General features: G+C 49.3%; 7 protein-coding genes across 7 annotated transcripts; 2 read left to right on the plus strand and 5 right to left on the minus strand.

Annotated features, from left to right (window-relative positions):
• Positions 1-184: 184 nt before the first annotated feature.
• Positions 185-1,210, minus strand: sod1 (superoxide dismutase SOD1; the record flags this gene model as incomplete). Its single annotated transcript, XM_056868046.1, has 5 exons — positions 185-207; positions 262-358; positions 417-568; positions 631-810; positions 1,198-1,210. 5 exons carry the CDS (start codon positions 1,208-1,210, stop codon positions 185-187), a joined length of 465 nt encoding a protein of 154 aa, XP_056732830.1.
• Positions 1,211-2,024: 814 nt separating this feature from the next.
• On the minus strand, positions 2,025-3,198 carry N7487_000298 (sedoheptulose-7-phosphate:D-glyceraldehyde-3-phosphate transaldolase TAL1; the record flags this gene model as incomplete). Its single annotated transcript, XM_056868047.1, has 4 exons — positions 2,025-2,645; positions 2,713-2,996; positions 3,067-3,078; positions 3,141-3,198. The coding sequence occupies 4 exons, from the start codon at positions 3,196-3,198 to the stop codon at positions 2,025-2,027; spliced, it is 975 nt and encodes a 324-aa protein (XP_056732831.1).
• Positions 3,199-4,318: 1,120 nt separating this feature from the next.
• Positions 4,319-12,208, minus strand: N7487_000299 (Beige/BEACH domain protein; the record flags this gene model as incomplete). Its single annotated transcript, XM_056868048.1, has 7 exons — positions 4,319-4,348; positions 4,403-4,780; positions 4,829-8,643; positions 8,710-9,160; positions 9,214-9,575; positions 9,632-12,132; positions 12,174-12,208. 7 exons carry the CDS (start codon positions 12,206-12,208, stop codon positions 4,319-4,321), a joined length of 7,572 nt encoding a protein of 2,523 aa, XP_056732832.1.
• A 961-nt stretch (positions 12,209-13,169) lies between these two features.
• On the plus strand, positions 13,170-14,778 carry N7487_000300 (S8 family peptidase; the record flags this gene model as incomplete). Its single annotated transcript, XM_056868049.1, has 3 exons — positions 13,170-13,538; positions 13,604-14,530; positions 14,584-14,778. The coding sequence occupies 3 exons, from the start codon at positions 13,170-13,172 to the stop codon at positions 14,776-14,778; spliced, it is 1,491 nt and encodes a 496-aa protein (XP_056732833.1).
• Positions 14,779-15,142: 364 nt separating this feature from the next.
• On the minus strand, positions 15,143-16,492 carry N7487_000301 (MmgE/PrpD family protein; the record flags this gene model as incomplete). The annotated part of the gene is made up of 1 exon (XM_056868050.1): positions 15,143-16,492. One exon carries the CDS (start codon positions 16,490-16,492, stop codon positions 15,143-15,145), a length of 1,350 nt encoding a protein of 449 aa, XP_056732834.1.
• A 522-nt stretch (positions 16,493-17,014) lies between these two features.
• On the minus strand, positions 17,015-17,928 carry N7487_000302 (uncharacterized protein; the record flags this gene model as incomplete). The annotated part of the gene is made up of 3 exons (XM_056868051.1): positions 17,789-17,928; positions 17,589-17,715; positions 17,015-17,523 (listed from the first exon to the last, which is right to left on the minus strand). Exons 1-3 carry the CDS (start codon positions 17,852-17,854, stop codon positions 17,015-17,017), a joined length of 702 nt encoding a protein of 233 aa, XP_056732835.1. The 5' UTR covers positions 17,855-17,928.
• Positions 17,929-19,437: 1,509 nt separating this feature from the next.
• On the plus strand, positions 19,438-19,776 carry N7487_000303 (uncharacterized protein; the record flags this gene model as incomplete). The annotated part of the gene is made up of 1 exon (XM_056868052.1): positions 19,438-19,776. One exon carries the CDS (start codon positions 19,438-19,440, stop codon positions 19,774-19,776), a length of 339 nt encoding a protein of 112 aa, XP_056732836.1.
• Positions 19,777-20,748: the final 972 nt, after the last annotated feature.

The raw sequence follows: 20,748 nt of genomic DNA on the forward strand, positions 1-20,748 counted from the left end.
CTTCTACGGGAAGTCTACAAAGCAATCGAAGCTATACAATCCATCGATCATGACAGATATCCAAAATATACACACGTCAATTTGGCATTCATTCATGTATCCTAGACGGAGTATCCTGCATTTTTTATCCACCAATTACGGGGATATCAAAACCCAGTGCTTAAAAAGGGATAGAGCTGCACATTTATGCGGCAATACCAATGACGCCTAAAATATGTTATTAGCATTCATCTCCACTACAGCACGCCTTCATCAACTTACCGCAAGCGGGGCGGGGACCGGCGTTACCGGTCTTCTTGGACTCCTCGTTACCACCCTTGCCAAGGTCATCAGTACCGGCGTGGACGACCAGAGTGCGCTATACAGGTAGGTTAGCAATCTGTTTCAGCAATGCTAAATATCAATTATAAACTCACGCCCAGGACGGACTCGGCACCAATCAGCTTGACAAGGCTGTCCTGCTTGGAGCCGTTGGCGTTACCCTCAGCATCGGTCTGGAAGTTACCGAGATCACCGACGTGACGGTCGGAGTCAGTAGGAGCACCGTGGTTCTTGCCGAAGGGGTTGACTGAAAGCACATCAGTATTCAATCCTTCCTCTTCATCATTTAGCTCATCAGGAATGACATACAGTGAGGGCCAGCGGAGGTGCAGCCGTTGGTGTTGTCACCGAACTGGTGAACGTGGAAAGCACGCTCGGCGTTGGCGTCGTGGCCGGTGATGTTCCAGGTGATGGTGGTAGGGGCACTCTCGGAAGCCTGCTCGAAGGTGACGGTGCCGGCGACCTTAGCGTCACCACGGAGGACAGCAACTGCAAGGAAACAAAAATGGTCAACGAATTGTTCTAGAAGGCTCATCGAAGGCTCTCCGGCATGCCGGTGACTGGATCTCCAAGGCCCTGGGGTCTGGTCTCAGCCTCAGCAACGGGTGGTGCCGCACTGGCCCAGGATCAGAATGCCACTCTAGCAAATGAGCAGTGATAATCCCCAGTTTTATCCCAGGGGCATTGGCAGACATCCAGACATCAGTGGAGAGCTAGGGGAGAGGATGCAAGCCGATAGGCTCGGATTTGGCATCTGGGTCACAAGGTGCTCAAATCTGCTCACACCCAAGGTCCCCTTGCCACAGATCGTGGGGAACTTGGGAGCTGAAGATCTTATGTATGGCCCAGAGAGAACCAATAATGGAAATCACTTACCAGCCTTAACCATTTTGATTATCTTAAGAGTTTTTTAGATTGAAGATTGAAGAAAAAGGGTATTGTGAAGGAAGAGGAGAGGAAGTGGGCGGGCGAAGATAATAAGGCGGATGATGTTGACGTGACTCTACACTTGTATCAATAAGGTACCAGGTACATGTATTTCAGTGTAAAAAGGGCTCAGAACGCCAGTACTTGGTACCTAATACCACAACAAAACATCCCCCACCTTCCCAAGTGGGGAGTCGGAGCTCGGAAAATGACATAATTATTAATAAACACCTGGGCATCGTGAACACCTCCCACCTGGCCCTGGAGGACTCAATTGTCATTTTGGATATTCTTACTCCAAATTGTACACCCTTCTTGATTGCTTCTTCTCCGTACATCTGTGGTGAGTACTAAAATGGAAGGGCAAAGGTCTCGAGTGCCAGCATGTGTACTGTTGTACAACTGTCTCAAATTCCAAGCTGTAAATCATCTTATCAGCAACTTGAAATTGATCCAGCCTCGGGTAATATAAAATATATACTCGGTATCAATACATAGTTACATTGTAGCCATGCTACTATGCACAAATATGCTACTAAGTGAAATGACACCATAGCTGCAAAACACTAGTGCGGGGGTCTGAATAAGCCGACCCGGCCAGATTCCGCAGCTTACTAGTTTACCCCTCAAGTTCTAATTTTCTAATTTTCTACACCGACACCGGAGAATAATAATAGCACTGGGGACAAATTCATCAATTCGTATCTACCGATTCCAATTTTTGTGGGAGATCGCCAATTTACAATTAAACAATTAAAAGAATATCAGAACCCAATTTAAGCCTGGATCTTCTGGGCAAGAAGCTGCTTGAGGGTAACGGCATCAGCCGCGAACTTGGAGATACCCTCACGGAGCTTCTCAACACCCATAGCCTCCTCGTTGAAGTCGAAGCGGAAGTCAGCCTCGTTGTTGAGGTACTCGCGCTTCTTGATGTCAAGGGTGGCGGCACCAGCGGGGTTGAGCTTCTGGGGAACGGCCTCGGTGGAGTTGTAGAGGTCCTCGAGGAGGTTGGGGGAGATGGTCAGGTAATCACAACCGGCCAGCTCGGTGATCTCGCCAACGTTACGGAAAGAGGCACCCATGACAATGGTCTTGTAGCCGAACTTCTTGTAGTAGTTGTAGATGTCCTGGACGGACTTGACACCGGGGTCCTCCTGAGGGGTGTAGTCGCGCTTGTGGGCAGCCTTGTACCAGTCAAGAATGCGACCAACGAAGGGAGAGATGAGGTAGGCACCGGCCTCGGCAGCGGCAATGGCCTGAACCAGAGAGAACATGAGGGTCAGGTTGCAGTTGATGCCGTGCTGGGACTGGAGGATGTGAGCGGCCTTGATGCCCTCGTAGGTGGAGGCAATCTTGATCAGGACACGGTCCTTGGAGATACCGTTGTCGGCGTACAGCTGGGTGGCAAGGGTCAGCTGTGGATTTCTCGGGGAAAGGTCATTGCGTGGCAACTTGTGAACATACCTTGATGATCTGAAGAGCCTTGTCGACGGAAGCCTGGGTATCGAAGGAGAGCTTGGCGTCAACCTCGGTGGAGACCTTGCCGGGGATGATGTTAAGAATCTCCTTTCCGAACTGAACAAGGAGACGGTCGAGAGTGGCCTCAACTTGCTCATCGAGGGTCTTTCCGTTCTGCTTGCCGTAGGCAACGGCAGTGTCGATAAGAGCGGCGTACTCGGGCTTCTTGGAAGCAGCGAGAATCAAAGAGGGGTTGGTGGTGGCATCCTGGGGCTTGTACTTGCCAATAGCTGCGGTTGATGTTAGCTTGCCATTCAATGCTGGAACGAATGCCATCTCAGGCAAATCAGGAATACATACTGGCGAAGTCACCTAGAAGTTGAGTGTTAGCATGTTTTGTTTTCGATGCAAGCTAGATAAAATTGATAGCTTACCAGAGTCGCAAACGACGACGGTGCCGGAGGCCTTGAGCTGTTCGAGAGAAGAAGACATTTTTTTATGTATTGAAGGTGAGATAGAGAGAGTATGAAGAAAGAAGAAGAGTGGCGGGCGGCGCAGTGTTTAAGAAGGAGGGGTGGTGTCATGGACCAGAACCAGATCAATTGCCGGGTACTTAAGTTTAGTATGTGATTGCCATAGTAAATGGAAGTACCAGAAGTTGCCCCGTTTTTCAGGTGGGATGGTGGGGCAAATGACGCTGCACAATGAAATCAGAGTTGTCCTTCACATGTGTATCCCAACTATTTTCTGTTTGCCATTGCTTCTTAGGTTCTCTACTCTTCTTTTTCAATCTTGGTGGTCTCTCTATGAGTAGGCTAATGGATCAATCCCAATATGACTTCCTATATATTCTGATTGACCTATTTGACCAGGTGTGCTACAATCCCAAAATCCGGCGCAGAGTGCTCCGCCTTCCCCCAACCGGAGGATGGTAGACCGGACAACCCGAACGGCCCACTAGGTACTGCATCGGTTTTTGTAATGTTCACCGGGGGCCCGGATAAATACACGTCGACGGCTAGTTATGGGGAAATGTGATTTCCGAACACCTTGGCTATGGACCCTACAGAGTAATAATCTTTGAATGGAGGTGGCCTGAAAAGGGATTCACAAAAACCACAGCTTATAACAGGGGTTTCCATATATACATCGCTTTTCCTATAGATTCGGTACTCGGGAGACGGAACAACCACTCTAACGTCTAACTATAATATATGTCTTACTAAAGGGGGTTTTCTACATTGTATTTCGTGTCGTGTCATCAATCGAACATCTTCCGTTAGTGCGGTTGCCCATGTGTTGTGCGGAATCGCGCTTTAGCCTATGGGCTCAACCGCCGGGCCACTAGTTATACTTTATTGATTGTTGACATGGACTCAAGGATATTCATGCTCGAGAAGTCAGCGTACTACAGTTTGTACCTCTCCCGAAGAAGCACCATATAGGGGAATTCATAGGCCCAAGGTTGGTTTTTACTACCACAACCGCAAAAGTATGCCGGAAAGGGAAAGAGGTTGGGTTGCCAGAAATTATCTGGTAAATATGCTTTTTTTTTTGGCTATGAACACGAGATCAAGGAGAAGTGGAGGGTATCGGAGTAACACCGAGATAATTAGCGGCGCTGGATGCAGTTCCATTCATACTACCATCATGTTAGCTTCGTCAATGAAACATGAAACGGCGTAATAAAACTCACCACTCGGCCAGCCTCATCCCCCGTATAGACCACGTGGGGGAGAGCCAGGATACAACTGATACCGGCGCTGATATTGGCACCATTGTCGCGATTGCTGTCAGTATGATGCAACTGTCGAATCAACTCCAGCTCAAAGCGGCCACCGCGGATATTCTTGCTCCAGATGTTCACCACGCCACGAGTATGGCCGGTCAACACTAATTCACGCTCCAGCCATTCATTCTGCACCCCCTCGTAGAAGACGCAGGACAAGACGCGATCATCGGCCGTCTCGCAGACTGGTTGGTCAATCAACACTACGCCATTGAGGGTAAATAATGTCAAGCGATTGCCGCGACAAACCATGATGTCTCCAGAGACATCGTTGATCCGAGCACACTAATTTGTCAGTAAAGGACAGCACGCAATAGAGAAAGGGGAACATACATCGACCGCACCGTCGCCGGGAAGGGCTCGCACGAAGGACCGTCGATTGAGATCCCATAGCATAACCCGCCCGTCATTAGAGGCAGACAATAAAGTACTGAAGGAGCGCGAAACGGCGAGAACGGTGACTGGGGCTCGATGACCAAAGAGCGACCCAATGGGCTGCAAATCTACGGACTTGGAGGTTGCAGTGACCGTCCATAATGAGATGGTACAGTCTGTACCGCAGGTAACCAGGGTGCGGGAATCCGCAAAGCTGGCATGGGACAATTGGCCTACATGAAGATGCTCAAAGTGGCCCAGGAGCTTGCGAGTATCGGCGGCGTAGAAACGAACACTGCCATCGAAGAATCCCCACTCCATGTAGTAGTCATAGGCTGGCGGCACGTTGAGCCTCAGGGCCGCCGTACACAATAAACGGTCTTGTTTCACTGATAGGGTGGCTACTCGTTCCTCAATATCAACAAGAGACAAAGGCATTTGGGTCAGAGATTCTGCGAGAGTGTCCAGCCGGGGTATGCGGTGCCGTTGATCTTCCCTCTGGGCGTGAGGTCGTTGGAAGATTTGGTGAGGAGTTTGTCCGAAGTTGTGAATAATGCCGATGGTGGCCAACCGTTCCATTGGGTCATCAATGGCATCTAAATCTTTGGCACCTTTGTATGAGAGGTGATGGAAAACGTTGACGGACTCGACAGCTGCCTCGCCCTTTTGCTTGCTGCCGAAAACGAGATCAATCCAGCGATGCAGGTTCTCGGACACATAGGGACTCTCAAGTGCTTCTCGGTGCTTCGCAATGAAGATCTTGGGATCGCCCTTTGCCCAAGGTGGCAACTCAACCGAGTCAATGGCTGTGGTCATGTTTTGGAGAAGGCCAAAGTCATAATGGTTGGAGTTCACTAGGAATTCCGGGAGATAGAAGAACTCAGGGGTAAGTTCTCGAACGTCAGTCATGTTTCCTCGCGATGCTGACTCCCATGCCTTACGGATTGAATAGAAGAGGCGGTCGGCATGGTCGAAGGAGCCGCCCTGAAGTAAAAGATATGACTTGACGAATGGTTGCAGCCGGATGAGGTAGGAACTGACAATCATGGCAGAAGAGTAATGCGTTCCATAATGGAAAGGCGGGGAATTATCGTCGCCCATCTCAGCAAAAGCATTGTATCGCTCACGGAAGCCCATTTCACGTTCCGGTGTTTGACAACCCATAGGCTTAGATAGGTCGCGGAATGTGGCTGGGTTTTCAAGATCAAGTTCCTCACTTGTATAGTCCGCTAGTACCCATGGGAAAACGGGATATTGGGTTAAATCATTGAACGTACGCCCAGCAAAGGTGTTGATCAACATCAGATAATGGAAGTTGGAAATTTCACCCTTAACCCACTTGCGCGTTGCTGGGTTTGCCGGAAGATGACCGAAGACACTGGCAAATTTAGATCCAAGGGATTGTGGTGCATCATCTTGACTGCGAAGGGTTTCAAATCGCCAGATGTCTTCTGGTCGCGATTGTCCGGTGCTTCCCGTGACCTGTGGTGCCTTGATAGCCAGCTGGTTGCACAGATCGTCTCGAGCTCGTGCCGAGAGCAATGTTAACAAATAGCTGGTACCATCCGTAAAGAATATCTCAAGAGCAACATCGCGGAACAGGAAGCGACGCTTGGAAACGCTGACCAAATCAGACCATTTCCAGCTCCTTGTCTCATGCTCCTGTGAGCGGGGGTCATTTGATTCGCGGCCAGAAATCATGCGCACATAGGGATCTCGTTCCTCATTGGGGGCTTGCCAGACGTTCACAATCTCGCCATCTGCTCTCTGGAAGAAATTGTCCAGAATATAAATGCAATCCTTGCCGAGAATCGAAATACCCTCCACTGCCTCTAGACCAATGATTCGAGACAGGTTACACACACTTTGAACTTGATCGCCACGTTGAAGAGATCGCATCACCTTCCGGTTTCTATCTTCATAGTCTTCGAGCTCGATTTTAGGGTCATCAATCATCTCGAAGTTATCTTCCATAAGGCTCCGGTTGTCGGTATCGCCATTCAGCGAGTCGCCTCCCCCATTCTCAGGGTCCTCTGGGAGAGGATGGGGCGCCGTCAGAGTCTCACCCTCCGAGAGTGCACGTATGCGGGTGTCAATTTTGATTGCTGGGGGCTCGGAGGCCTTACGCTTAGGCTGATAGTCCTGTCGATCACCCGACTCATCTGGAACTAGACGTAGTCGCATACGGCTGCGACCTTCCGTCTGGTCTAGCCACCATCTCCTCTCCCTCTCTTCTGCGAGAAGGCCACCAGGTCGTCGCAAGTCAAGTAGTAAGTCAGAGAAAGCTGACCACATGAAAGTAGAGCTATCCTGAAGATCTTGCAAGAATCGTTGAGACTTCAAAAACTCCGATGCTGCAATGTTTGAGATCCAATGTGGCAAAGTAGCCTCGTGCTTTCGCGTCATGTCTTGGTCGAATTTCTCAATCTGGGCCCATTGTCTGAGTTTGTCTTTACGTTTCGATACTCTAGACCTGATGGACTCTTCGGTGCTTGTATTCTCCTCGTAGACGAAGGCGTCCCACGATCGAGAAAATACACCGAAGAACAAGGCATCCAGATCGTCACGCTGGTCATCGATCCATTGTAGGAAAGATTCGTCATCCATTCCCGAAAGAGCGTCGAAGCCGTCAGCCAACCGGCGCTGGAGAGATACAGATCCATGGCTGAGAAGTGTTGTTATCTCATCCGGAGCCTGTACCAATATGATTCTCCACAAGCGGGTAGCAGCTGAGCGGACATCACTATTCGTGCTGATTAGTTTAGTATACAGCAGGTAGCATAGCAGGTGTAAGTGTTTTGATTGGGTTTCAGCCGCCGATAGAAGGACCACCTGCCAGTAGTTCAATCGGTTTAGCAATGTCACGGTTTCGGTGTCATCTGCCTCTGACAACTGAAATAAGATAACTTTGTACAGAGTCGAGCGAATCGTTGCAGTAGCCTGGCTACACAAACGAATGCTTTTCAACTGAGATATGTCCGGGCGTTGGAGATACTCCAAAATTGTACCAATGAATTCGAGTGTGGATGATGCCCCGTTAATGAACCAGCCTTCAGATACTGCCTCCGTCAAATGTGTCGCAAAGCGCCCCAGATTCGTAAGTGTCCGTGTTTCATGAAGTAGACCTGGTCGAACTAAAGGGAGGTCTTGCAATGTGGAAAGCACACAACCAAAAACCCAAGAATTGAAGTATGCCTGGTGTTCCAAGAAGCCGGGCGGGGTCTTCAGATAGAGACCAAGACCCGAAAAGTCTTTGCGCCCTAAAAGCTGGTCATCGAAGACAGCCAGCACAAGCCTGAAGACTGCCTTGACGATGGGATGATCAGTGCCAGCTTTATTTCCGGTAAAGGTTGGGTTCACGAGCCGTCGTATCCGTGCAGAAGAGGGCTGGTGCTTAGATTTATCAGGAGATACCAAAATAAAGGATGAGCCACGTCTCAAAGAACCAGTGCTCTCATCGGGACTGCCCAATGAGTCAACCATGGTGGTTTGTAAAGCTGTCGATGCATTAATGGTACTCGCGCGTGGTCGTATTACCAGGTTGCTGTCATCGAAGCTGAGTCCGCTGTGTCGGAAATTCAGTTCTGCGTTAGGGCTGACGGCATCAGCACCGACAACGACGGGATACACCACAGAAAGGAGCTCCTGCACGTAAGTGGAGTGTGCAGTGAAATCTTGGAAGCTTGGTGACTTGGCGCGTGCTTCTTCTAAGAATTGGACAACCGAATTGATAAGAGCAAATCCATGGATATACCGGTCTGAGGGAGAAGCATCTGATAGTAAATATGGGTGTCAGTCAGAGAACTGCTAGGCCATAGTCATGAGTGGTGAGAACCTACCAGGAAGCTTGAGAGAGTTCATTTTTAGTTTATCGTTTTGTGAGACATGCTCTTCGAAGGATCCTTGAGCGTCTTCTGGCGCATCACTTGCCATGGTCAGATTGCGCACCCCATTTTTCAACATGTTCACAATAACCGGCAGCATATCTGGGAAGACAACCTTTACATCGCCTTCGGCCAAGAATGCTCTAAGCAGCTCGGACGGGTCGAGGGGTTTGTCGAGGTTCAGCAAAGCATGGTCAACACCGAAAAAGATTGAAAGGCATATAGGCCACAACGCGGGAACGTCCCACCATCTCTTAAGACGATGTTCTAAAATGATGTATCCACCACTTTTCTCCGCAAACTTCTTGCTGTATCCACTGCCAATGACCACGACTAAGCGGGCCAAAATCTTTGTTGCAAGTGTCACAACCTCGGGCTCATCTTCGCACATGAGATAAAGAAGCCACTGCACAGATGATTAAACAAAACTCTTTTCAAGGCAAATGATCATCCACATACCTTGTTTGTGACGGCCTTGGCGAATTTCCTCAATGGCGTAGGGTCATGTGGGTTACACAAGACGGAAGAGTATAGCCGTAACATTTCAATACCCAAAGTCACGCTAGGGAGAAACTTGCTTTCTGACTTCGCCGACGAAGGTCGAGGAGATGTAGCCACATATCGAAGGCTCTTCTTTCTCTGAAGGTTTGTCTGAGTCTTTGGCTTATGGAGTGCATATGTGATGGATAAAGCTAGCGATCGAAGGAGGTCGGGAGAAGGACTGCTTTCCATCAACGAGCGGAATGCCGATAAGCAAGGTTGGAGAGACTCTTCGGTCAGCTCGCCACCCTTCAAGGTTTCCAGTAGCTTTTTGTTGACACCTGGTTTGGTCAGCTTAAATAATAAGAATGTCAGTGTCATGAGGAAGCACACTTACGCATACGACCAAGACGCCTGGCGTTAAATCGGCGATAATTGCTATCGGCCGCAAATGTCCGGAATTGAGAGTAATACAACCCAATCACCTGGGATTCGCCGAGACGCCAGACGTCCATATCTACGAGCAGAACACGGTAGGCGAGCGGGTTCGTGATGATGGAGTGATTAGGGGTTTCGAAGTCATAGCCAACAAATGCCAGAGTCAAACGTAGCAGATCAAGCATCAAGGAAGCCAGCTCCCCAGGGTCAGAGCTAACCACAGGGATTTTGAATGCGGTCGGGGAATTGCCCATGTAGAATCCAAGCTTCTCCCGCAATAATGCTGCAAGAATACCATAGCCATTCTCTCTTTCCATGGCCTCGCTGTTTCTCCAGTTGTCCTGCACTGCTTCATAGAGAGCCTCCACAGCCATGCGAGTGCTTTCCGCGGTCTTAGCCGCCTTGACCAAACTTAGATGGACCGCAGCGCAACCACCTAGGCACCAACTAGCATCATCCATCGCCCTGGGTACGGCAACGACAGGATCACCTGTCAGGATGCCGACACCCTGAGGCTGTGTTAAGCCGTCATTGATAGCCGGAGTGGCACCGTTAACAGCAACGGCATTGCCGCCCGACTTTGTTAGCTGTTGGAGACTCTTTGCTGCCTGCCGTGAGAGACACTTTATCAACTGTGATTCGTCGATATTATTGCTATCATCATCGTCAAGAACGGCGACGGATGAGACATTGATCAGAATCGAGCTTTCACGAATCAATGTACTCGCCCGTTTGCGGATGGCAGTGACAATATCCGAGGCTTCCTCTTTGCCCGGGTGAAGATGCTCATTCCGCAGGTTGAGAGTCGCAGAGGCCTTGTATGTCTGGAAGGAGCCTAAGCAATCCTGGAAATTGCCATAATACCGAGGCCCAAGGTTGTAAAAAACAGCTACCATGTCGTCGCTATAAGCCTCATCGAAAAGCATTCCATTGGCAAGGGACCATCGGGAAGTGGATACGCCTTTTCCGAGGCGCATTGCCAGGTCTTGAGGGGTGCCAAAGAATGCCTGCACGCGGGATGGCTTGCTTGGATGATGGCTTATAGGAACGGATGGGTATTCGATCTTCAATTGTTCAACAAACTCGCCGTCTATAAAAAGAGATGCGCGGGAAGAAGACATTGGCTTCGGTCTCTTTTGAACAACACAAATATGGTACCAGCGATTTGGCTCAAATTTTGCCGACTTGAACCGAACACTAGGGCGGGAACCTCGAATCGAAGTTTGGAGAATAAAGTTCCGAGTATCCTTTTCAAGGTAGGCAAGAATGAAACATGTTTGGCTTGTATCAAATGCTCCAAAGATAGTAGTATGCGTGTTGGAATCGAACTCGTCGAAACGGGCCCAGGCTGCAAGAGTGTAGCCGGAAGAATTGATAGGAGGGAATGGTCGACCGAGCGTTGCAAACTCAACTGAGCAGTATCCATGACGGGACATATCAAACTGTATTGATGGAGGCTCCTTAGAAGATTTTAGGGCAGACAATAGGACTTTTAGAACTTGCGGGTTTTCATGCGCTCCACGGTATAAGGCGACAGCATCATCCAAGCTACTCATGCCCTGGACACTGAGAAATTGGGCGAGATCTTGGTAAATTGCTTTTTCTTTGTCTGACCGTGCACCATCGAATAAGAGGGGTAGAATTGAGGAGAGCATATCAGTGGCATGCAGGGCTACGACGTTCCTTCGGGACTGCGAGGCCAATTGGCAGAGACATGCGGGCAAGGCCAGGCGTAACATGTCATATCCAGATGACAAAGAGGAGTGCATCAACCACACACGAAGGAATGGTCCAAGTAGTTCCGGTACTTCCACCGTCTCAGCTGATCCAATGCAGTGATCCACGGCATCCTGGACATCTTTCGGAGATGAAGAGTCCTTATTCTGGGGAAACTTGGTGCTCAGTGTTACAAAAATACCCGACACTGTCTCCTGGCATAGAGCTGCGGCCAAAATGGCGCCGTAGAGATGTTGCGCGTCGCCCTCAGTTGTGTCTATCTTTTTGACCAGCACAGTCAAAGTTCGCTCCAGTGCAGAAATGCCACCCCCTACTATCTTCCGAGCAAAATATCGCTTGTTGCCAAAATGATCCTTTAGGCCCTCTGCCAATACACCGAGGACATCTTTGAAGATACCCAATAGGCCTTTTCGCTCCTCCTTGGATTTGTGTACCGGGTCGTAGAGCTCAGCTACCTGGTCCGCCAATGCCAGGAGCGTTTGAAATCCTTGGAGATGTCGGAATGCATCTTTTGCGGTGCGTGGACGTGCATCATCTATGAAGGTATGGCGGAGGCGGAGAAGGGATTCGATCGTCGACTGAGCTTGGGACAGAGTAATCGCGGTGCCTGCACCGACGCTCTTGAGCTGATCAATGGTTGGGCCTAGCTCTTCGGCCAATCGTTCGGTCGATCCGGAGGAGGGGAGGGAGGGTGGAGGGGAGCCGGCGGAGCCATTGCCAAATCTTATCCACGTCCGCTCCGATGGCGTATGACCATCAGAGACCGTGAATGTTCAATAACGGGTACAACGGTCTGCATTGGTGTGTGACAGTGCTAGTGCCAAGATATGAAGCCTAGCGGTTAGGAGAATTCGCAGCACTTGTCATCCGCAGAACCCCATGTCAAATATTCAGCCACCTCTATAATTCGCTATCGGGGAGGGAGGGGAAAGTTGGATATCAGGTGACTCAGTTGGGTCTTTGGGGGCTGGACACATTTACACAGCCCTGTTGTTGTATTGTAAGAACGGTAAACTTCAAAATTACACGCGATAACTGATAGGACATGATAAGCGCGATAAGACGCAGCTCTTAGCAATGTGGAGAAGCTTGGAAGTGATCCTATGATGTGATGGGCTTCTCCGCAGATTGGCACAAGTTGTGCCCAATAATGGCACTCTCATGCAAGACAAGGGGGGGATTGGACTAAGATTTGAGTCACCCGAACACAAAGCACGCGACTTCGGAGGATGAGTTGCCTTGGAGAATATGGGCCGTGCGAGGGGGGTTGCCTATAGCCTATAGCAAGGTGAGACTGCCAGGTACCCGGGGGAAGGTGACCACCTGCACCACCTTGCTATAGGTACTTTGTTTTTTTAACTTATTACTCGTGTCCGGGAGATATTCAAACAACAATCATACTTCATATGATGATAAGTCTAATTTAGATATACTACCTAGTCATGATAAGTCAAGTGGATGCTCCAGATGTCTTAATGGGTTCCCGAGACCTAGGTGACCATACCATACGGTATCGGGTACCCCCATTCTCAACCAGTTCTCCACTGGATCGACATCGACAGGTCATCCGCCGGCGTAACCGTATGTAATGCCCGCTTGCATCATCGATCCCCCGTCTCCTCCCTAGATAAGCTGCCCTTCTCCTCATCTTCCCCCTTCTCCTCTTCATCCAACCTATCCTTCACTCATCCTTTCCAACCTACAATTATCGTTTACTCTATCGTTTCTTCTGTCGTGTTTACTTATTCACTCTGCCCAGCATGAAAGGCTTCCTCAGCCTAACCGTGCTCCCGTTGTTGGCAGTTGCCTCGCCTGTGGCAGTAGGCTCCATCCACAACGATGCCGCTCCTATCCTCTCCTCCATGACCTCCCGAGATATTCCGGATTCCTACATCATTGTATTCAAGAAGCATGTTGACCAGAGCTCTGCCTTGGCTCACCAGAGCTGGTTGCAGGAGGTGCACACCGCTCATACCGGTCGGATGGAGTTGAAGAAGCGCTCCCTGTTTGACTTTGACTTTGAGGCTTTCATGGGCTTGAAGCACACTTTCCAAATTGCTGGATCTCTCACAGGATATGCTGGTCATTTCCACGAGGATGTCATCGAGCAGATCCGCCGTCATCCCGATGTTAGTATCCCCATTCCCTCCTTGCGAAAGTTCCCGAGGTCGGCGGCTAATATGACTCAAAATAGGTTGACTACATTGAGAAGGACTCTGAGGTCCGTACCATGACCGATGGTACTATTGAGAAGAACGCCCCTTGGGGTCTTGCCCGTATCTCTCACCGGGAAAGCCTCTCCTTCGGTAACTTCAACAAGTATTTGTATGCCGAGGAGGGTGGTGAGGGTGTCGATGCCTACGTTATTGATACTGGCACCAACACCAAGCACGTTGACTTCGAGGGCCGTGCTACCTGGGGCAAGACCATCCCCCAGGGTGATGCCGATGAGGATGGAAACGGTCACGGAACTCACTGCTCTGGTACTATTGCCGGCAAGAAGTTCGGTGTTGCCAAGAAGGCCAACGTTTACGCTGTCAAGGTTCTTCGCTCTAACGGCTCGGGTACTATGTCCGATGTCGTCAAGGGTGTTGAATGGGCGGCCGAGGCTCACATCAAGAAGTCCAAGAAGGGCGACAAGAAGTTCAAGGGTAGCGTTGCCAACATGTCCCTCGGTGGTGGTAGCTCCCGCACCCTGGATCTCGCTGTGAATGCCGCTGTTGACGCTGGTATCCACTTCGCTGTTGCTGCCGGTAATGACAACGCTGACGCCTGCAACTACTCCCCCGCTGCTGCCGAGAAGGCTGTCACTGTTGGCGCCTCCACCCTGGCTGATGAGCGTGCTTACTTCTCCAACTACGGCAAGTGCACTGACATCTTCGCCCCTGGTCTGAACATCCTCTCCACCTGGGTTGGTAGCGAGCATGCCACCAACACCATTTCCGGTACCTCCATGGCCTCTCCTCACATCGCCGGTTTGCTGGCCTACTACGTCTCCCTGGCACCCGCCAAGGACTCCGCCTATGCCGTCGCCGATGTCACCCCTAAGCAGCTCAAGGCCACTCTTATTAACGTCGCCACTGAGGGCACCCTCACTGACATTCCCTCCGACACCCCCAACGTAAGTTTTCCTCCTTATGTAGATGACATGGATTAGGCTGACTTTTATCTTAGCTTCTCGCCTGGAACGGTGGTGGTTCCGCCAACTACACCCAGATTGTTGCCGAAGGTGGTTACAAGGCTGGTGTCAAGACTAAGGAGCCCACTGTCGATGAGCGCATTGGCAGCATCATCGACAGCGCCGAGAAGGCCTTCCACAAGGAGCTTGGCGCTATCTACAGCGAGATCAAGGATGCTGTCTCTGCATAGATTATAAGGTTGTTAGGGTTCTGTCTGCGACAAACCCCACAACCCGGGCATACGGATGGATGGATTAACACAGGCGCACATCATATTTTCTTTGGTTTTATCTCGGTTTTCTTTTTTTTTGGATTCTCCAACACGAATCCGCGGGTTTATCCCGCCACTACACTCCTATACACAGATTGTTTTTGCTATTTCGCTATTTCGTCACTTCGCGTAGCATACTTGTCTACAACCATAAGGTCGGATTGATTTAGAATACGTTTTGATTTATCAAAGAAAGATTTCTCCGGCATTTGACCCCACGAAATAGGTTAAATTAGGCCTGTAGCAAGTACATGTAGTCATATTCAACATCCATGGATATGCTCTACAAGACGTCATTAATTCGACCCACGTCAGCCTGTTCTTCCAAACCCCAACACCACCGACTCGCTCTGTCAGTCCGCTCTTCTCCCAGAATCCCAACACACTGATCAACGAACTTTGCCGTTAACTGTTCATTTGTCATGGGGCGCTCCAAACTACCCACAGCATAGTCGATATGCTTCACAATACTAGCCCCTCCCCTCACCTTCACAACAAGATGACACTCATCCGCCCTTAAATTCTCATCAGGAACCGCCCTAAACAGAGCCCTTAATGCCACAACCCGCCCATCAAGTACCACATCATCCTCATACTGCGCCGGTGCAGCCTTCCCCAACAATAAACCAACTGCACCACCATGATAAACACTAAACTTAGCCTCCAGTCCATCCTTCGGCGTCGTCTTCCCCGTCAACTCCAGAACAAGCGGATGCACATCCGCAACAACCTCTTCAACATCCGCAACATTAACCCCAATCCTCTCCAACTCCCTATGCAACCAAACACATCCATCAATAACAGGATGAACAACAATCCCACAAGGAAACGGCTTAAACGCATTCCTCACAATCTCCCACCGTCCAGCATCCCCAAGTGCCCCAATCTCCTCTTCGAGCTTATTCCCCCCAGCACAAACAACATTAGCCCACCCCCTCTTCGCCTCAAGCGCCTCAACCGAACTTGTAAACCCCTCCCGTGCAAGCAAAGCAGCAAGCAACCCATTCTGTGCCGCCCTTCCAGGATGAAAAGACTTCGCATGTGACCCGAACATTTCCCGAAGCCCAGTAACCTGGGTAGCGGCAAGACCAATCGCATGAGCGACCTTCTCAGCCGACAAGGAAAGCAACTTCGCCACCGCCACAGCAGCGCCGATTGACCCCGTTGTAGAAGTAATATGCCAGCCAACATCGTAATGCGCGGGCCAGACGGCCAGGCCGACTTTACACTCGGCTTCAATACCAGCGACTAGCGCGGTTATGAACTCGGTCCCGGAAACGGGGTGTGAGAGAGTCGGGATTATGGCGAGGAGGGCACATGCCACTGGGCCTGTTGGGTGGATGATTGTGTCTAGGTGGGTGTCGTCATAGTCGTGGACGTGGGAGGCGATTCCGTTGAAGAGTGCGGCGTGCATGGCGTCGGTGGAGGTGCTTGTGCCGAGGAGGTGGGAGGTCGGTGGTCCTGAGAAAGGGGATAGGGCGTTACGGGCGATTATTGTTGCTGGGTGTTGGCTCCCACCGATTATACATCCGGCTATGTTATAAAAGCTTCGTACGGCGGCGTGGGTTACTTCTTCCGGGAGGTCGGAGTAGGATAGAGAGACTGTCCAGTCGGCGAGGGTTTGTGTTGCCATCTTAGATTGGTGGTTGGTTTCTGTTTTTTTCAACGTAGAGTTGGGGCAGTTGGTGTTTGATTTTAGCGAGTAGGCGCATATGATATTGGGATCGATTAGAGGGCCCATAACTAGTGATAGGAGCCACGCATACGTAAGTACATAAGTACATTGGGTTTAAAGTGGGGATGGTGCGGGGGAGAGGAGAGTCCACTTTTGCTCGGCAATGCAGATTCATCTGGCTTAAGTGAACTCAATGATATGGTATGCAGATAGGGCTGATATAGTTGAAAGTTTGATCGAGATTTAGAAAAGGATTAAAATTTGAACTCATTCCGCTAAAATATCTGTGCTACATTAGGGTATTGCATGTTATCATAAACCATAAAACCCATAATGTTGAAAAAAGAAATGACCCGCTAAACGCCTGTCGTATGAAAGATCAAAGGTACGCCGAGAATGCTTAATATGCTCAGAGAAGCAGACATGAAAACGATTGATCATGCAGCAACTCTCCAGACGAAAGACACCAAAAAGTTGTTCTTACACCTTCTTCGTCTCCGTGGAATCCTCGTTTGCCGATTCATCCTCGTCCTCCTCCATATCACTGCCGCTAGACTGTTCCATATCGAGATCGTCATCAGAGTCACTGCCACCAAACACATCGCTGTCGACATCACTATCGGCCCAGAAGTCGTGGTCTTCCTTCTCCACGGGCTCATGGACGGGAGTATGGTGTGTGGGCATCTCAAAGCCAGCGGGAATATCGAGCTTAGACTTCTCGACATCATCCTTAGCACGCTGGCGGTAGACTTCCGGTTGGTTTCGAAGCAAGACGGCAGCATCGACATTCGCGGGGGAGGAAGGCTCGGCATCGTCAAGCAGAGAGAGAATGGAGATCAAGACCGACTCGACACGCTGGGCAGGGGACCAACGCTCCGAGGCAAGCTCACCGGACATTTCATCCTCGCCGGGCGCATGAAGGATGGAAATGCATAGCTTGCCGCTGGTGTAAATGTTCGGGTGGTGGAGAGGTTTGAGGAAACGGAACTCTAATAGTGATAAAAATCTCGTCAGTCACATTGAATACGAGAAGGGGGCGAGGAAGGTATCATACTTGGTGGAGCATAAGGGTAGTTGGACGGGAATGTCATCGAGGCTTTGAAATAGCCACCGAAGTACAATGAATCCGGGTTCATTACGATCAGAGCGACATCCCAGTTAAAGATGTCGTCATTGTGCAACTGTGCAAGATGTGTCAGTAACCTGCAAGTGTAAAAGTGTCAAGGACGCTCAATAGTGACGTGATGAACATACCTGGACGTGAACCCACTTCTCCTTGAGAAGGGTCTTGAATTCGTTCATCAAGATGCGTTCCGCCATCGCGATTAGAGACGGGAATTTGAAGATGATGCACTTGGAAAGATGATAACGCGTGGCGCAATCTATTCTTATATAGGTAAAATGTCACAAGGCAGCACTGGTTGCCTATGCAAGTTGAAGCAAAGTGGGTGTGGTATTAATCAAGAACCCCGTCACAATTTAGGCAATGTCGGGATCACGAGGGCCGAGGGGCGAGACCTACTATGCCTATTGAGATCAACAAATGCCTGAAATTTCGGTGACTCTGACTAAGACCGGGTACCCGGCAGTCCTCGGCGCCACCTCGGATTCTGCTTATCCATTTTACACCTTTTAACTCAACCTTAGGTTCTAGTTGTAGTAGATATAATATCTAGGCTTTTGCTTTACTGACTGTGGTAATATCCCCATCTACATCAGAAAGGTTTAATTATTATGTTGTATCTTACTGGTCATCAGGTTATGAAAATATATATTTTACAGAATACTACAGACGACTTACCCAAACGAATCGAGGTCTCGAATCAACCTATTGGAAAATATGTAATGCCTAAAACAGAATGAAAATAGCGAGAATTAAGTAAGCTTCGTATTTGTGAGAACTGTATAGAGTAGATTCTTTAGATTGTAGTCGTTCCGAATACGACTAAATATATACCACTAACGTCCTTATTTAAATATTCTAATATTATCACGTGTTATAAAGTCTTGGCGCTGTGAGGTTGATTCTTGGTAACCGTACAACCTTGGAACACTTCATCCACTATACACAAATATAAAACTAAGCTGCTTTACCCATGAACTTCCAGTTTGTCAGTTACACTGTAAAGGACCTGGAATCTTCATCGATTGGCGATAACAATGGAGAGAGAGGCCCCCTATTACAGCGTGCTCGTAACCAAAGTCCATGCCAGCCATGTAAATCGGCTAAGCGGAGGGTAATATACCTCCTTTAGCACCGGGTATAGACAATTCTATTCACCAAGTCACAGTGCGACCTTGCAATGCCAAAATGTGCGAGATGCAACCGTCAAAATTTGGAGTGCCGCGTCACAAAAGCTACATTAAGAAACCAACATCCCCATAGATCATCTCCCAAGCCTCTAGGTGCCCCTCCCCCATCTAGTTCAGGCGAGGGAGAAGATCTCTATGGTAGTGGTACGTTCATCATTCTGTCATTGTATGCATCACCACAACAGCCAATGACTAATTTTGAATCCAGAACTCTTGGGGCATAATTATCAAGATCTTCCCCCTCCAGAGCCTGTCCCCTCATCTGAAAGGAGCAGAATATCCTCTTTTTTGGTGCAGGAGTCGGACTTCTGGGAGCTCTGCAAGACCCTATGATATCGAACTTTTCGCAATGGGACCACGAAGGTTCCAATGATCCCCTGGGTGGTCTATATAATCCCCCGAGGAGTTTGTTGGGCCCCATTATTGTAGGCATACCGCCACTTCCATCCTTAGAGCCACCTATGTCCCAGGACTTCATGGAAGGGATACAGCCACGCCAGTAGCAAGGCGATGGCTCGACTACCAGAGCCAGAGATGATGAGCGAAGACAGCTATGGCATATCTACACATCAAAACTGGTAAACACGCTCATGGCCCATAAGTCGGATTTTCGCAACCCACTTATCGATTACCTCCTCCCACGCGCATTGGAAAGACCGACGTTCCCATCTGCCATTCTGTATCTTGCATTTGTAATGAAGTCCAGATCAAATTATGCGCCGACTTCACGTAACACAACGCTCGAGCACGACATTGTTACAGACCCGGAACTTGGCTTGCATCTAGAGAAGGAAGCGTTGTCTGATGCCGAAAACAGCTTGGTGCAAGCGGCCGATTCAAGCTTGTCTCTCAACACCCTTGCTACCCTGCTAATTGTCTGCAATGCTTACATTGCATCGAGCAACTCTCAATCCTTTTTATCTGCTTAGAGCAAGCTTTCATCCTTGCAGAAAGTTGTCTAGGGAGTTATTTTTGAATAAGGAGTTTATCTTCTTTGTACAATGTCTTGGCTGCATGCATACTACCGCGATGCTAAGTCCTGGAAATTACAAGCTCAAAGCCCCTGACTTCCTGAGTATCTGTTACAGAGAAGGCCAGGGACTAGTAAGTACGCTGGTAAAATCACTGTATTGCGCTAGAGAGAGAGAAAGAGAAGAAGCTATCTACAGATGCTAAGACTAATGTACTGGGAGCAAACAGCGGTGGTCACGTGACCTTCCAACACCCCCCACGACTAGTGCAATAGTCGTCACAACATAGTTTAAACAACTCAATCCTCCAGTGTAAAAAACCAGGTTTTGACTTTGAAATAACCCCCCATTTTTTGTATGTAAACCAGAAATCATGCAGTTTTATAGGGCACTAGACCCATCTGCAAGATCCATCTCCGGAACATGATCTTTCCAAGGGGCTTTGTCAATCCATCTGCTGCCATGTCGGCAGTGGGAATCTTGACGAATTTCACTGAACCAGCTGCCACTTCTTCTCGTAGGCGATGATACCTAATGGCAATGTGCTTAGTATTGACATGAAACTCTGGATTTGAAGCTAAAGCAATGGCTCCGTTGTTATCGGCATAAATGCAAATCGGCTTTTGTAGAAACCCAGTAATCCCAATCTCCGTCAATAATTGAGTGAGCTAAATAGCTTCCTGCGTAGCAAGCGCTTCAGTAATGTACTCGGACTCGGTAGTAGACAGAGCAATATAAGATTGCTTCTTTGAAGTCCACGAAATTGCTCTACCGGCTATTATAAAAATGAAGCCAGACGTAGAGAGGCCTTTTTCACTATAGGGGCCAGCCCAATCTGTATCGCAGTACCCACATAAAGCATCATTTCTATGAAACGAAATAGATAGATACTTCGTGCCAGCAAGGTAACGAAACACTCGCTTCAATACC

Source organism: Penicillium crustosum (genome assembly GCF_028827405.1).
Source record: "Penicillium crustosum strain IBT 35664 chromosome Unknown utg000001l_segment0_segment0, whole genome shotgun sequence".
Taxonomy (NCBI): Eukaryota; Fungi; Ascomycota; class Eurotiomycetes; order Eurotiales; family Aspergillaceae; genus Penicillium; species Penicillium crustosum.